General features: G+C 34.6%; 1 protein-coding gene across 9 annotated transcripts in view; it reads right to left on the bottom strand.

The window, feature by feature from the left end:
- Nucleotides 1–17,013, bottom strand: part of CSNK1G3 (casein kinase 1 gamma 3) — a 120,234-nt gene that overhangs the window by 48,359 nt on the left and 54,862 nt on the right. For all 9 annotated transcript variants that reach the window (XM_043465917.1, XM_043465916.1, XM_043465918.1 and 6 more), the window contains exons 5-6: nt 7,712–7,860; nt 5,670–5,904 (exon numbers count right to left, since the gene is read on the bottom strand). In XM_043465917.1, the coding sequence (XP_043321852.1) occupies nt 5,670–5,904; nt 7,712–7,860 (384 nt within the window). The remainder of the gene's footprint in view (nt 1–5,669; nt 5,905–7,711; nt 7,861–17,013) is intronic.

The following is a 17,013-nucleotide window of genomic DNA, read 5'->3' as shown; positions in this document are numbered from 1 at the left end:
AAGTTCTTAGAAGATAACACAGGAGAAAATCTAGATGACCTTGGGTTTGGTGATAGATAACTTTTAAGATGTAATACTATAAGCACGATATATGAAAGAAATAACTGATAAACTTGACTTCATTAAAATTAAAACTTCTGCTCTACAAAAACTACCATCAAGAGAATAAAAGGATAAGCCACAGACTGGGAGAAAATATTTGCAAAAGACACATCTCAAAAAAAAAAAAAAAGACACATCTCATAAAAAACTGTTATCCAAAAGAGACAAACAACCCTTAAAATTCAACAATAAGAATATAACCAAATTGATTAAAATGGACCAAAGACCTTAATAGACACCTCACCACAGAAGATACACAGATGACAAATAAGCATATCAAAAGATGCTCCACATCACATGTCACCAGGAAATGCAAATTAAAACAAGATAACACTACAGACCTATCAGACTGGTATAAATCCAGAACACTAACAATATCAAATGCTAGTGAGAATGCAGAGCAGTAAGAATTCTCATTCATTGGTAGTTGGAATACAAAATGGTAGCCACTTTGGAAGGCAATTTGGGGGTTTCTTACAAAACTAAACATACTCATACCACATGTTTGAAGCAACTGAGCTTTTTTATATTTACACAAAGGAGTTGAAAACCTTACGTCATACAAAAACTACATAGGGATGTTCATATCAGTTTTAGTCATAATTGCTAAAACTTGAAAGCAATGAAGAGGTCCTTCAGTAGACAAATGGATAAATAATCTGTGTTATCTCCAGACAATGGAAAATTATTCAACTTTAAATGAAATGAGTTATCAAGCCATGAAAAAACATGAAGGAAAATTAACTACATATTACTAAGTGAAAGAAGCCAATCTGAAAAGGTTATATACTGTATGATTCCAACTATACGGAATCTGGAAAAGGCGGAACTATGCAGACAGGTAAAAGACCAGTGGTTGTCAGTGGCTGGAGAGAGGAAGGGATTAAGTGGAGCATAGAGGATGCTTAGAAAGTGAAACTAACCTGTAGGATACTACAGGTAGATACATGTCATTATAAATTTGTCCAAAACCACAAAATACATAACAACAAGAGTGAACCCCAAAGTAAACTACGGACTCCTGGCAATAATGATGCATCAGTGTGGATTCATCAATTATCAAAAATGTACCACTTTGGTGTGATAGTATTACAGTGAGCACATGTGGAGACAGGGTAAAAAGGAAACCTCTACTTTCTGCCTAATTTTGCTGTGAATTTAAAACTGCTCTAAAAATTAATGTTATTTTTTAAAAATACAAAACTATTTAAATGCACTTTAAAAAAAAAAAGTCCTGCCCAAAGGCAAAAGTCACCTTAAAGTCTGAAAAAAATAATAATAATAAATAAATGCACTTTTTCTAAGCTTATTTAAATATACATCCTAACACTCTCCAAGTGACCTTGAGGGTATCACTTTAGAACAATAATCATACAAAAATTATGACACTGAAATATCAAGAAAACACCAATTAGGTTTATTATACTTTGTTCCAAAAAGCAAGGAATTGTGCAGTATATTTTTAAACTGTTAAAATGTAACTGAAAAATGAAAACACGAGCTTTTAAACTGTTAAAAAGCTGTTTGGGGAGGCTCCAGCAATAGGTCTCAGGATTTGGGGCAATTAGCTGGAAATTATACACATCACATCACAGAACAAAAAAATTATGATTTTTGTAACACCCTAATTCTGTGATTCTCTCTCTCACATTCTGAGCACTTTCCACTGAGGGAATTAAAATACCATTCTTCTTTGGAACACAGATTCTTCTTAACAATTACAAAGCAACTGGCAACTTATTCCTCAAATCCTACTCTTTTTACTCATGAATACTCAATAATATTTAAAAATAAAAGACAAGTTTATTTCAAGACACTTACTAAAGAGAAATACATAGTATTTACTTAATTTCAAATGACTCCAATAAGGCAAAAAAGAACAAAAAGTAATCCAAAGGAAGATTATAAAATGAGGCTCAAAGCACTTGAGAAAAAAAATCTTTAAAAATTATTAAAAAGAAAATACTTGATGAGATGCAATTAAAAATAATTCAAGCTGATAGTACTAAAGAATGCTTCCATTAAAGCAAACAAAGGAAATCAACATTTGTCACATGCAGCTTAATTGAGATTTCATCTTGATCAGTGACTTCAGCAAGTACAAGAAAAATATTATACAAATGAATCACTGTATCTTCCTTCTAGACATAAATCTTCTAATTAAGATCAATAGACATACACCACAGAAATAAAGATACTAAAGTCTATAAATGTGATCTTAACACTATTCCTCCATATTATATTAAGGGACAACTTTTTCCTTTTTGAATCTGATACAGTGTCCACCTCCGCAAACGAAAAATACATATAAACCTGAAAAAATGTTCCTCTGACCAAATTCTCTATTTTGAAAAGTTCACGTATGTAAGCCCTTGTTTGCACAAAAGTGAATGAATAGGAAGGCTTTAAAAGTAACAACCAAAGTCCCAGTAAAGTAGGAAAGGAAGAAATCATATATATACATAAATTAAAATCAGCACTGAAAGGTCACTTTTTCACTGTTTTTAATCTCTTCCGGATTCCTCACAAAGCCAAGTGCTCTAATCTCAAAACACCACTACTGAATGTTCACAGCCTCTTCAAACTTATAGAATGCTTTAACTTCAGCACTCAAACTCACTCTACATTAGCTCATTCTTAATTTAAAAAGAAGGAACGCATATAATCTGTCAAATAAATTTTCTATTTTTAGCATCCATTCCCAAATTCTACATCAAAACTGAGAATGAGAGCTTTTACAAACGAGATAAAGTAAGGTTTAAAGCTTTTGTTCTTTGCAGAACTTGCCAAAGAAATAATTTTGTGTTTGCTTCCTGAAAGAAGAGTAAAAAAGAGATTATTACAATCGTTAAATGCCACTTCCCAAGCTCTGGGGGCTTTTCTAACAAAGACAAACATATCAGACTACTTTGCCATTTCTACAAATAGAATCCTGTTACATTTACCATTGTTCAGATACAGAACACCAGGCCAGAAGGAAGTCATGACTTCATGTCTCATAATAAAATGATGGCAAACCTTTGTTAGTTGTTATAAAATAATCTTAACAACCACCATGAAATGAAAATTTCTCAGACACTGTTCATATAAACATAGATGTGCCTGGTTTGAACAGAAGACACAATCCTATAAGCTGTATATCTACCCAAACATGTTTTAAAATCTATCAGGAAAGTCTGTTACTGAAAGGCACTCACACAAATATCACCTGAAATATTAAAAAAAAAAAGGCAAACTTACATTTTCAGGTATTTCAAAAACGTGAAAAAATATTAAGAGTCTACTATCAGGTAAGCTGTCAGGGAAGATGCCATGTGCTTAGAGACAGAAGCAGGGAACAATGGTGGATAGCAGACAGGTCTGGAGAGAACGGTTAAAGAAGCAGCTAAGACCAGGAGTTAGAGGTTGGATTAGATGACTTCTAAGGCTCTGGACAAACTGTGATTATATTTTAAGGTACACTGAGCAGTGATAGTGGATAAAAACTAATCAATTTACATTCCTGTCTCTTCTCTCCGTGAGTAACATGGTAGATATAGAATCTAAAAGCAGAAACTTAAGTTAGAGTTCCTATGATATGAAACCTGACCAAAGCTTAAGACTTAAGAATAAACTATTGGAAACACAACCTAGAACCAATTTTATTCAGAAACACACAAAAGTAATCCAATGGCAAAGAATATCATAAAAAGAATATCTTAATCCTATCTCACACCGCACAAAAAATGAATTCTAGGTGACAGAAGAAAACACAAAATGTTCTCATTATAACGGGCAAAGATTCCTTAGGATTTAAAAAGTAGTAATCATAAAAGAAAAAATTGATAAATTAGACTTCATAAGTATTTACAACTTTTGCTCATCAATTGTCAACACTAGGAAGATGAATAGACAAGCCACAGAGTAGAAGAAAACGTTCACAGGGCAAGTATTTGCCAAAAATCTCACATCTGGAATATATAAAGAACTCCTAAAAGCAAACAATAAAACAATGTGCACACCACAAAAGAAGATATGCAGATGGTCAATAAGCACATGAAAGGTGCTCACAAACATTAGTCACAGTAAAATAAAATAGCACTACAGATATTCACTAGAATGACTAGGATGAAAAACATAGACAATACCAAATGTTGTCAAGAATGTGAAACAAACACAACTCCCATTTGCTGCTGGTAGAAATCAAAACAGACACACCTACACACATTTCCTGGTTTTATTACATGTGTGTGTGTTTATTATTCAATAAAAGGACCCAGGGCTGCTTAGAAAATGTTGTATCTGGGCTAGAGTAGAAAAGCTATAAGATGAGCCTAGAACAACATGCTGCATAAAAAAGGAAAGAAGTTTTCCAAGAGTCATGAGAACATGCCAAAGGAACAGCAGAGCCAGCATGACAGAGCAACCAGTGGCCAAATTTGGGACAATCTGCACTTCAAAATAAATGATGACATAATGATAGCAATGGACTATAATACATCCAATTATATAAGAATCCATGAGTCCATGCTTATATAAATTAACAAATTAGGGAAGAAGGGACAGCTTTTGCCTACATTAGAATGTAAACTGGAATACATAAGGAATGATGAAGTCAGAAAATAATCTAGGGGGTATAAATTTGATGAAAAACAAACCTATTTAAAAATCTCAAAACTCACCTCAGAAAACGTTTTCTAAATACAAAGGGAAAATAAGAAACTGTTAAGTGGAGAAACTTAGCAGTCACTCCCCTAGGCAAGTGATCAAAGCTACTTGGAACCAAGGCGACATCATGTCCCTTTCTGATGCGATGCACTGAGATCATACCACTTCTATGATATCTGTGCTTAGACTGCACACCCAAGTATAATCATGAAGAAATATGAGACGGCCTCAAACACAGGACATTTTACCAAACAGCCTGCACTTCAAAAAATATCAAGGTCATGAACCATAAAGAAAGGCAAGGAACTGTCCCAGATGAAGAGAGACTAAAGAGATATGACAAAAAGATGAAATATGCGATCCTGAACTGGAACTTGAACCAAGGGGAGAAAAAGCTAAAAGAAACTCTGTGCAGTTGATATCATTTTACCCTTTATACAAATAAGAGATCTTCTTTCAAAGGTTAAATAATAGTACAAAGTAAACAGTACCTCTAAGATATGTAGTCTCAGTATTCAATGTATTAGGCAGGTTGCTATCTCCCTGGCTAGCTGTACCGGAGAGCTAAAGTCTCAATCTGAAATCTTTACACACATTAAATTCAGTTAAAGTTAAGTATTCTCTGACATTCTTTTAACAGAAATAATCAAATGGATCACCCTAAGTGTATCAAAGTTATATATTTCAAGTTACAAAAAAAAAGATATAGTGACCATAAGGATATCTGTCATCCATTTATTTCAAACAAGTTACTCTAAAAGACTTATCAAATACAAATGAAAGTACACTCTAGATGAGATAAATAAAAATTACAATAGAAGCAACTGTAACCTGCAAAAACTGAACCATAATGACAAATAAAAACTCACACTGGCAGCATACTGAGTTCAAACATCCATACTTACAAAAGGTACACATACCTTTCCCTAAATGTGTGTTTATGCTCATGTATCTAGCTGTTCCTGTAAGGCTCTTGTGTTCTCTGTATGGTATGTGTTTCTTTGTCTCTGGATCAATATATTCCTTTGCCAAACCAAAATCTATAATATGAATAACTTGCTGGGTTTTGTTTCCCGGCCGGCCTATTAAGAAGTTCTCAGGTTTTACATCTCTGTATATCAAGTTCTTTGAATGGACATATTCCATGCGAGAAATCTTGATGCAAAAAAGAAAAAAAACAAAAGATAAATTTTATTTTAGGCTTGACTAGCATAAAATAGGATGAGAGCGGCAAGACAATTTTCACAATGAAAACAATGTAAAGGGGAAAAAAAAAAACCAAACAGAAACTGTTTTATCCCCTTAAAAGCAACATGCTATATCACTCAAAAACATGTTCAATTATGATGAAAAATCTCTTTTTCTATTTTGGTCACTTATAAATGGAAGTGCTTGCATTTTATGAATTCCTTTCATATCAGGAAGACTGATTTAATCAAAACTTTCAGATGATGCCACCTTATACAATCAAATAAATTTACCAATACAAAATCTTAAAAGTATAAACAGATATATTCAGAAAATTGCAATTTATTTTTCCTTTTCAGTTCAATAATGGAAAAACTTTTACAATTCTTACACTAAAGAAACTTAGAGAGTCTAAACTGTTAAAAACAGTTAACAGAGCACCCTTCAGTCATATTTTTCTTTTTCATAACTTGTTCACTTTTCTTACGTATTAAACATTTAAAAAGATATTGAAACTAGAAAACTTTGGAATACAACTCTAATAATAATATAATACATTTTTATTCCTTGCTTTACAGTTACTCAATATTCATTGTATAAACTGTCACAAAATAAAACATTACAAGTAAATAAAAATGCTTCATTTAGTAATAACCATGGTTCACAATACAATGTAAGTGAACACAGTCACTCAAGCCATTTTAGTTTGTTAACAAATTTTGGGTCATATATATACATAACATTCTATGACCTATACTTTTCATTAACTAGGTGTTATGAGCATTTTTCAGGTCATGAAATATTCTTTTAATAAATAATTTTTAATGACTACATATTATCTTATTGTTATTAATAATTTATTCAACTAACTTATTTCTGTGCATTTGGGTTGTTTCCCACTTTATTATAGACATCTCTGGACAAAAAGCTTTAAGTACACCTGAATACTTCTATAGGGCAAATCTGCAGAAGTGAAAAAAATCAACAGATTAAAAACAATTTTAAGACTTCTGCAACATATACTTATTAACATTTGTTTAGAAACATCCTTAAAAATTATCCTCTAAGTTATTGCCCCATAGGCTCCCTGAAATTTAAATGTCTAAGACCCCCTCACTAGTTTGTTTCTTCTTTTCCTAGGCCATTTTACATTAATTTACTGAGATTAAAAACCTGTGTTTCTGACGGTTCTCTAAGTATTCATTTTTTTTTTCCACGTATGGTAGATCTTTTTTTTAGTTTTATTGAGAAATCTCCATACTGTTTTCCACAGTGGCTGTACCAATTTACATTACTACCATCAGTGTTCAAGCATTCTCTTTTCTCCATATCATCACCTATGTTTGCTATTTTCATTCTTTTTTAACTTATTTTTTTATTGAAGGGTAACTGCTTTACAGAATTTTGTTGTTTTCTGTCAAACCTCAACATGAATCAGCCATAGGTATACCTATATCTCTTCCCTTTTGAACCTCCCTAAGTATTCATTTTTGACATGAAAAGAGTGCTAGAAACAACTTAATTCTCCAATGGAGCATTCTGATCTTAAAGCAATAAGATACTAATTTTTTCATACAAAAAAAATATATCTGCATCAGTTATTTTAAGCTACATTCATCCTGACAAGACAATGATATGAAAAGTAGACATATTTTTATTAGGTTGAATGCTGTGGACGACAATGTTGCAGAACTTTTAACTTTTAAAGGAACTTAGTCACCAAATGGAACCATACAATTGGTCAAGCAGCTTCAAAACATTCTGCTTTACTTACCAGTTGGATAGCTATCATGAGAACCGTTTTAAGAGAAAATGTTCTGTCACACAAATCAAACAAATCTTCCAAACTAGGTCCCAGTAGTTCCAGCACCATAGCGTTGTATTTACCACAAGGGCCAAAATAGTAAACTTGAGGTATACCATCTGGGGGAAAGAAGAAGGGCTTTAATAACTTCCTCATCTTAAACATCAAACTCTGCTTCCTAGAAAATCAATACACAATTTTTAAAACATTCTGTAGTTTTAAGAACTGCAGCAGGATTTTTACTTTTTCTGTACAAACTTTTCTTAAAACAGCCTCCTCCCTCATGAAGCATAGGGAGTCAGGTTACACCTCTGCTCCACCTGCATTGCTGAACTATGTTATAAACACTGCTTCACTGTTGGTCTCCACCACTTCACCACAGAAAGGAACTGTGCATTTGAGCCTTATTATTTCCATGGCCTACAGAAATGTCTGGCACACAGGAAAGATCTTATTCGTACTGAAAAAAGGAGCCACTGCACTCTTTGATAACCTTGTGGTAGGCATAATGTTAAGATCAACCCCAAGATCCCCATCCGCTGGTGTACACATCCCTCTGGTGTATAATCCTTCTCCAATTGTGGGCAAGATTCCCAGATTTTCCTCTAATCATTAGGTTGTATTATATGGCAAAGGTAACATAGCTAAGGCCCATGTCACTGGAGTTTAATCAAAAGGGAGATTATTCTGATGTGCCTGACCTAATCAGGTAAGACACTTAAAAAGCCATGCTAGAAGTCAGAAATATTCAAAAGCAGCAGAGCAGTTCTGTTGACGTTAAAAACCAACTACCATGTTGCACAAGATGGCCACATGCCAGAGAACGGTGGGCAGGCTCTAGGAACTGAGAGCTTGGTCCCATGGCCCTGAAAAAGTCAATTTTGAAAATACGAATGAACCTGGAAGAGGACTCTGAGCCTCGGAAAAGACTGCAGTCCAGGCTTACACCTTGGTCTAAACCTAGAAAAAGACCCTCAAAAAAGGACAAAGCTAAACTATGCCTGGACTCCATAGAAACTGGGAGAAGACAATAAAGTCTCTTATTGTATATCACTAATTACTAAATAATTCATTATGCAAGAACACAAAATAATACAAACTCTAAATATAAAGCCTAAATGCACAGAAATCAAATGTACTTTACTTTTACTTTTTTGTGTACTTTTTTATTTGTTTTTAACTGGAAGATAATTGCTTTACAATATTGTCCTGGTTTCTGCCATACATCAACATGAATCAGATACAGATATACATTATGTCCCTTCCCTCCTGAATCTCTCTCATATACTTCATTTTTAGAATTAAGACTCCCAACAAACTAACATATAATAGGTGATCATTTTATTTTAATACTGCATCTATCTATTTGTTTTGAGAAAATGAACAACTTCCATCTAAAATGCCTCAGTTTTACTTACAAGTGTTTTTTGTTTTGTGTAATGACTTTGGAAGGGAAAAAACTTTCTAAAATATACTAAAACTTTCCCCCATTCTTTTAAAAATAAACAGTATGAGGAATGCAATTTCACTCTTACTGTTTATTCTATCATTTTGCATAGTAAGTACTGCATGGGCAAAATAAAACACTGGACTGGAAGCCAAGATAATTAGGTTCTTAGTTTGTCTTAATACTAACTATTCAATCTCTCAAGTAGACTTCAGTTTATCTATAATATCAATAGTTTAGAAAAGACCAATTTTTCCTGAAATGCGAATGTAAGGGAGGCGTTAGGACAGCTGAAGATAGCATAATATAGTCATGATAAGCACAGAGGAAGGAGACACAGTCAAACTGCATACATGGTCCCCTCCTCAAAAACAGAGATTCTCATACACTCCCATGTGTATAAAGATACACTCGCATATATATACATACACTCCCATGTGTATATGTCATCACCCTGCACCACACACCAGACAAACACACACATTTTCCCCTGCCAAAAGAATCATTAGAGCATGAGTTAAGGTTGGTTGAATGGGAGGATGTGGAACCACAGACACAGAGGATCCAAAACATGTATATGGAGGGCCGACTATGAGTTACATGTGGATTTTTGACTCTGCAGAGGGTCAGTGTCCCTAGCTCCTGTGTTTTTCAAGGGTCAGTTCAACATTGCTTAATTCCAAAGAGCTCCAAAATGAAGTTCATGGTTAATAAGAATAGAAGTGAGGCTATATAACTTTGAATATTAGGGAGAGTGTTTGAGAAATACTTTACTCAGTTACAGTTAATACTTGGATTAAACAAATGTGGCCTAAATCTTTTTCCAATTCAAGTTTTCCCTGGTCGTCCCTGAATCGTTTCTCTGGTTGTTGTCACTAAAAGTTTCAGGTGTGCAGCGTTATAATCTGACATCTGTGCAGGCACTCCCTGTTCTGTTGCTCTTCACCAGTACTTTTTTTTTTAATTACAATTGGACGTTTGTGGCATCCCTGCAGAGAGCAAGTCCTTGGTGCCCTTTTTCTAACGGCATCTGCTCACTTCATGTCTTTGTGTCACATTGGGACAGTTTTCACAGTATTTCTGACTTTTCTGAGTGGCAGCTTCCCTTGTAGCTCAGTTGGTAAAGAATCTGCCTGTAATGCAGGAGACCCAGGTTCGATTCCTAAGTCGGGAAGATCTCCCGGAGAAGGAAATGGCAACCCACTCCAGTATTCTTTCCTGGAGAATCCCATGGAGAGAGGAGCCTGGCAGGCTACAGTCCATGGGGTCGCAAGAGTCAGACCTGACATAGCAACCAAACCACCACCTTAGCATGAATTCTTACTAGAGCCACTCATACGATACTTGAGTTATATCTACCCATATGACGTGTAAAGAAGACAAAAGGCTCAGAAATAGTGGATAAGAGCCTCATTAATGTTTACTCTAACTCTGACATACTGCTTTTACTATGCTATATACATTAAGAGCCTAGTGATGCAATTAAGATTTATCAATAGCTCTTAGTTACTAAGTTTTAAAAAATATTTCTACGATGTTTTTCTCCTTCCTCTGTGCCACTGAAATGTATTTTTATGTTCTTAATCTAGCAATCTCTAATAACCCATTTCCTGTTGCTTCTAGCCATAAAGATGTTCACTGAACACAGGAGGAGAATGGATTAACATAGAGACAGAAATACAAGAAAGTACCAAATAAGTTATAACTGAATTAAAAATATATATATACTGGAGGAGTTCAATGGTAGACTGGATGAGGTAAAAGACTGAATCAGTTAACTGCAAGACAAAACAACTGAACTTATCCAGACAGAGAAGCAAAATGAATCTTAAAAAGTGGAATTAACTTAAGAAACCACTGAGACAGCATAAAGCAAAATAACATTTGCATTACACAGATCCCAGAAGAAGAAGAGAGAGAAAAGGGGCCAGAAAAATCATCTGAAGAAATATGGCCAAAAATTTTTCTAATCTGCGGAAGGAAACAAGACATCCAGGTCCAGGAATTCCAGAGAGTTCCAATAAAGATTAACTCTAACAAACATACACCAAGACATGTCATAATTAAAATGGTATGTAAGTTAAGGATAAAGAGAGAATTCTAAAAACAAGAGAAAACCAACTCATTACCTACAAAGTAAATCCCATAAGATAATCAGCAGATTTTTCAGCAGAAGTTTTATAGACCAAGAGTAAATGGCATAATGTATTCAGAGTGCTACAAAGGAAAAAACTTTCAACCAAGAATTCTCCGTCTAGCAAGTTTATCATTCAGAACTGAAGAAAGGATGAAGAGTTTCCCAGATAAACACAAGTTTAAAGAGGTTCATCACAACTAAACTGGCCCTATAAGAAATATTGAAGCGATTTCTTAAGCTGAAAAGAAAAAGAACTAATTAATAGTAAGAAAACATACACAAGTAAAAAATATTACAGGAAAAGGTCACTATATAATAAAGGTAGCGGATCAATCACTTATAAAGCAAACATGATGGTTTAAAGACAAAAAGCAGTAAATTTAAATTAAATTCCAATAACAATGGATGCTTTAAATTAAGAGACAACATATGTCATCAAAAGCATAAAACACTGAGAAAAACTTCTGTTAGATAAAGCTTTGGCATTCAAGGTGCTACCAGTTTAAAACAGGCTACTACTTATATAGACAGTTGGATGTGAATCTCATAATAACCACTGGGAAAAAAACGTGTAGTAAATACACAAAAGAAAATGGAAAGAAATGTAAATATATCACTGAATAAAACTACCAAAACACAAACAAAGAGGAGAAGAGAAGAAAGGAACAGAGAGGAACTACAAAACTACCAGAAAAAAAATAACAAAATGACAATAAGTATGTATTTATCAAGAACTACTTCAAATGTATATGGACTAGAACGGCCAATTAAAAGACACTGAGGGACTATTTGAATTTAAAGGGGAAAAAAAAAAGACCTATCTACATGCTGTCTACACAAGACTCACTTCAGGAGAAAGGATACACACAGTCTGAAAGTGAAAAAATTGAAAAACATTTCAATGCAAATATAAACAAAAAGAAAGTTGGACTAGCTATACTCATATCAGAGAAAGAAGATTTTAAAACAAAGACTATAAAAGACAAAGAAGAGCAAACATAATGATAAAGGTGTCAATCCAGGAAAAAGGTTAACACATTTATAAATGTTCATGCATCTAGTAGAGGAGGACTAAGATATACAACTCAAATATTAACAAACCTAAAGGAGAAATTGAAAGCAAACAATAATAGTAAAAGTCTTTAACACCCTACTTACACCAATGGATAGATCATCCAGAAAAAAATAATCAGAAAGAAAACAAATTTCAATCATGTTATTAGATTACATGGACTTAATATATAGAATATTCCATCCAAAAGCACCAAAATATACATTCTTTTCAAGAGCACATGAAACGTTCTCCAAGACAGATCATATATTAAGTCACAAAGTCTCAGAATAAATTCAGAAAGGCTGACATTAATTCAAGCATATTCTCCAACCACAATTCTATGAAACTAAATATCAACCACAAAGCAAAAAATCATAGAAATTAATAAACAACATGTACCAAAAAACCAACAGGTCAATGAAGATATTTAAAAATACCTAGAGACAAGTGAAAGCAGAGTAACAACATACCAAAATCCATGGGATGTAGCAAAAGCAGTTCAAAGAAGAAAGTCCATAGCAATACAGGCCTACCTCAAAAAGCAAGAAAAATCCAAAATAAATAATGTAACTTTATACCTAAAGGAAACAAAAAGAATAAATGAAGCCCAAAATTAGAAGGAAGGAATAATAAAGATATGAGGGGAAATAAATGAAAGACATTTAAAAACAATAGAAAAGATGAATGAAATAAGAGCTAGTTCTTTGAAGAGATAAAATTGAGAAATCTTTGGCTAGACTAACCTTAAAAAAAAGAGAGGACTCAAACAAAATCAAACTGCAAAAGGAGAAATTACAAATGATACAACAGAAATACAAAAAATTATGAAACCACTATGAACAGTTATATATCAATAAACTAGACAACTGAGAAAAGAGTGGAAAATTCCTAGAAACAAGCTCCCAAGACTGAATTATTAAGAAATAGAAAATTTTAGTAGAATAACTACTAGTAAGGAGACTGAATGAGTAATCAAAAAGCTCCCAACAAATTCAAGTCTAGGATCAGATGGCTTTCATTGGTAAATTATTCAAAACATTCAGAAAGATTTAATACCAACTCTTCTCAAACTCTTCCCAAAAACTGAAGAGGAAGAAAACCTTCCAAACACATCTCACAAAGACAGCATTACCCTGATACCAAAACCAAACAATGACCCCCATTAAAAAAAATTACAGGCCAACATCCTTGAGGAGGGTTCCCTAGGTGGCACAGTGGTAAAGAATGCACCTGCCAATGCAGGAGCCACAGGAGACTCGGGTTTGATCCCTGGGTCAGGAAGACCCTCTGGAGTAGGAAATGGCAACCCACTCCAGCATTCTTGCCTGGGAAATTCGATGGACAGAGGAGCCTGACGAACTACAGTCCATGGGGTCACAAAGAGTTGGACAAAACTCAGCAGACTGAGCACACACAACCTTGACGAACAAAGCTGCAAAAATCCTCAACAAAATATCAGCAAACCAAATCCAGCAATACATTAAAAGAATCATATATCATGATCAAGTGGGATTAATTCCAGAGATGCAAGAATGTTTAACATCTGAAAGCCAATCAACATGATATACTATATTAACAAAATGAAGGATAAAAATCTCATGATTATCTCAACAGACTCAGAAAAAGCATCTGACAAAATTCAATTTATGACTGAATTTGAAAAATCCATTTATGATTAAAAAAAAGGGGGCAGAGGATCTGAATAGGTATTTTTCTAAAGACACATCAAAAGGCACATGAAAAGATGTTCAACATCACTAATTATGAGGGAAATGCAAATCAAAACCACAATGAAAGATCACCTCACACCTGTTAGAATGGCTATTATCAAATAAGAAAAAAAAAATAACAAATATTGGAAAAGATGTGGATAAAGGGAACCCTTGTACACTGTTGGTGGGACTGAAAATTAGTGCAGTCATATGGGAAACAGCATTGAGATTCCCCAAAAAAATTAGAATAGAACTACAGCTATTTCCACTTCTAGGTATTATCCAAAGAACACAACACAATGTGAAAAGACACATGAACCCCTGAATACTGCAGCATTATTTACAATGGCCAAGAAACAGAAATAAGCTAAGTGTTCATGGATGCATGAATGGATAGAGATGTGGTGCATATACATGAAGGAACTCTACCACAAAAAAGAATGAAGTCCTGCCATTTGTGACAACATGGACGGACACTGAACGTTCTATGCTAAGTGAAATAAGCAAACAAGACAAATACCACAAAATTTTACTCATGTGTGGGATCTAAAAAAAGCAAAATGAATGAATACACAAAATAAATCGAAAGCAAACTCACAGATGTAGAAATCAAATTAGTGGTTACCAGAGGGAAAGGGAGTTGGGGGGATGAGTGAAATGGGTAAGGAGAGTCAGCTGTACAGTGATGGATGGTAAATAGAAATGTGATGATGATCACTTTGTACTGTGTACAGGCATACTTAGGACATATTTTGGGCTCAGTTCCAGACCACTGCAATAACAGGAAGATCAAAATAAATTTAAACAGAACTTTTTGGTTTCTTGGTGCATATAGAAGTTATGTTTACACTATATTGAAGTCTATTAAGTATGCTGTAGCATTATGTCTAAAAATATAATGTACATACCTTAACTTAAAAACCCTTTATGGCTAAAAAATGCTAACCATCATCTGACCCTTCAGCAAGTTGTGATAGTAACATCAAAGATCACCGAACATAGTTCACCAGAACAAACATAGTAATAATGGAAAAGTCTGATGGTGGTGGTTTAGTTGGTCAGTCAGGTCTGACTCTTGAGACCCCCCATGGACTGTAGCCTGCCAAGCTCCTCTGTCCATGGGATTCTCCAGGAAAGAATACTGACTGGGCTGCTATTTCCTTCTCCAGGGGATCTTCCTGACACAGGAATCGAACCTGGGTCTCCTGCATTACAGGCAGATTCTTTACCAACTGAGCTACAAGGGAAGCTGCCACTCAGAAAAGTCAGAAATACTGTGAAAACTGTCCCAATGTGACACAAAGACATGAAGTGAGCAGATGCCGTTAGAAAAAGGGCACCAAGGACTTGCTCTCTGCAGGGATGCCACAAACGTCCATTTGTAATTAAAAAAAAAAAAATACTGGTGAAGAGCAACAGAACAGGGAGTGCCTGCACAGATGTCAGATTATAACGCTGCACACCTGAAACTTCCAATGACTTAGAAAAAAACTCTTCAGGGACAACAAAGAAAAACGAATTGGAAAAAGATTTAGGCCACATTTACTTAATCCAAGTATTAACTGTACTGAGTAAGTATTTCTCAAATACCCTCCCTAATATTCAAAGTTATATAGCCTCACTTCTATTCTTATTAACCATGAACTTCATTTTGGAGCTCCTTGGAATTAAGCAAAGTAGAAGGGACCCTTGGAAAACACAGGAGTTAGAGGCACTGATCCCACTGCACAAAAATCCACATGTAACTCACAGTCAGGCCCCCATATACATGTTTTGGATCATGGATCCTCTGTGTCTGAGATTCCACATCCTCACATTCAACCAATCTTATATCATGTAGTATTATAGTGACAGTGTTAGTCATTCAGGCTTGTCTGACTCTTGGTGACCCCACGGGCTGTAGCCTGTCAGGCTCCTCTCTCCATGGAATTCTCCAGACAGTAATACTGGAGTGGGGAGCCATTCCCTTCTCCAGGGGATCTTCCAGACCCAGGGATGGAACCTGCGTCTCTTGCACTGCAGGCAGATTCCTCACTGTCTGAGCCACCAGCGGAGCCCGCCAGGGAAGTATTACTTCCTACTGAAAAAAACTCATGTGTAAGTGGACCCCACTGTTCAAGGGTCAGCTGTGTAGTGTTCAGACTCTGCCACCATATAATATAATCTTGCCTTCCTCTCCCTCCCCACCATACCTCCCATTCTAAGGCCCAGATTTACTCTGCCTTGCTATTTTGTTCTAAGGCTGCATTTCAAGTTTCCTACCCTAGTTCTGCTATCCAAATCACCAACTTCCTTGCTTCCCAATGTTTAATTTTCCTCTCTTCAAAGGCATCTATTAAGCATAACTCAAAATTCATAACTATTCACATAGAATTTCTGAACTGAAAAGACGTATGTGTAAATAAATTCATACAAGCCAACTCATTGTTGGCGGTTGTACATGTACATTCAAGCAAGGTATACACATAATATATCTTTGGCTTTCTAAAATAATACTGAGAAAGAGATCAACAAAGGAACAAATGAGAACAGCTTCCATTTTCTTCAAAAACTTCCTTTCTTTAATGGTTTCAAAGAGTCTCAAAAATATTTATCTCTACCTTATCCAAGATGGCTAAATTCCATAAAGAGCATTACATTTCACTGAGTAAATTAAATATTTAGTCTCCAATCTGAGGAAAAATACCCCAGCTTTATCATTCAACATAATTTTACCTTAAAATGATTCAGCAAAGATCTTTGGTGAAAAAAAATGATCTAACGCTAAATAACTCTTTGAAATACATATTGCTTCATGAGTCAATGAATGCAAAACCTTCTTACATAACTACTAATATAATGGATAATGTATTTCAACACAAATTCTGTCATTGAATACATGATCAGAGTTACATATCTTTTCAAAATCGAATACAAAGCAAA

Source organism: Cervus canadensis, chromosome 4, assembly GCF_019320065.1.
Source record: "Cervus canadensis isolate Bull #8, Minnesota chromosome 4, ASM1932006v1, whole genome shotgun sequence".
Taxonomy (NCBI): Eukaryota; Metazoa; Chordata; class Mammalia; order Artiodactyla; family Cervidae; genus Cervus; species Cervus canadensis.
The sequence above is the reverse complement of the archived record's forward strand: the minus strand, read 5'-3'. Positions and strand labels throughout refer to the sequence as shown.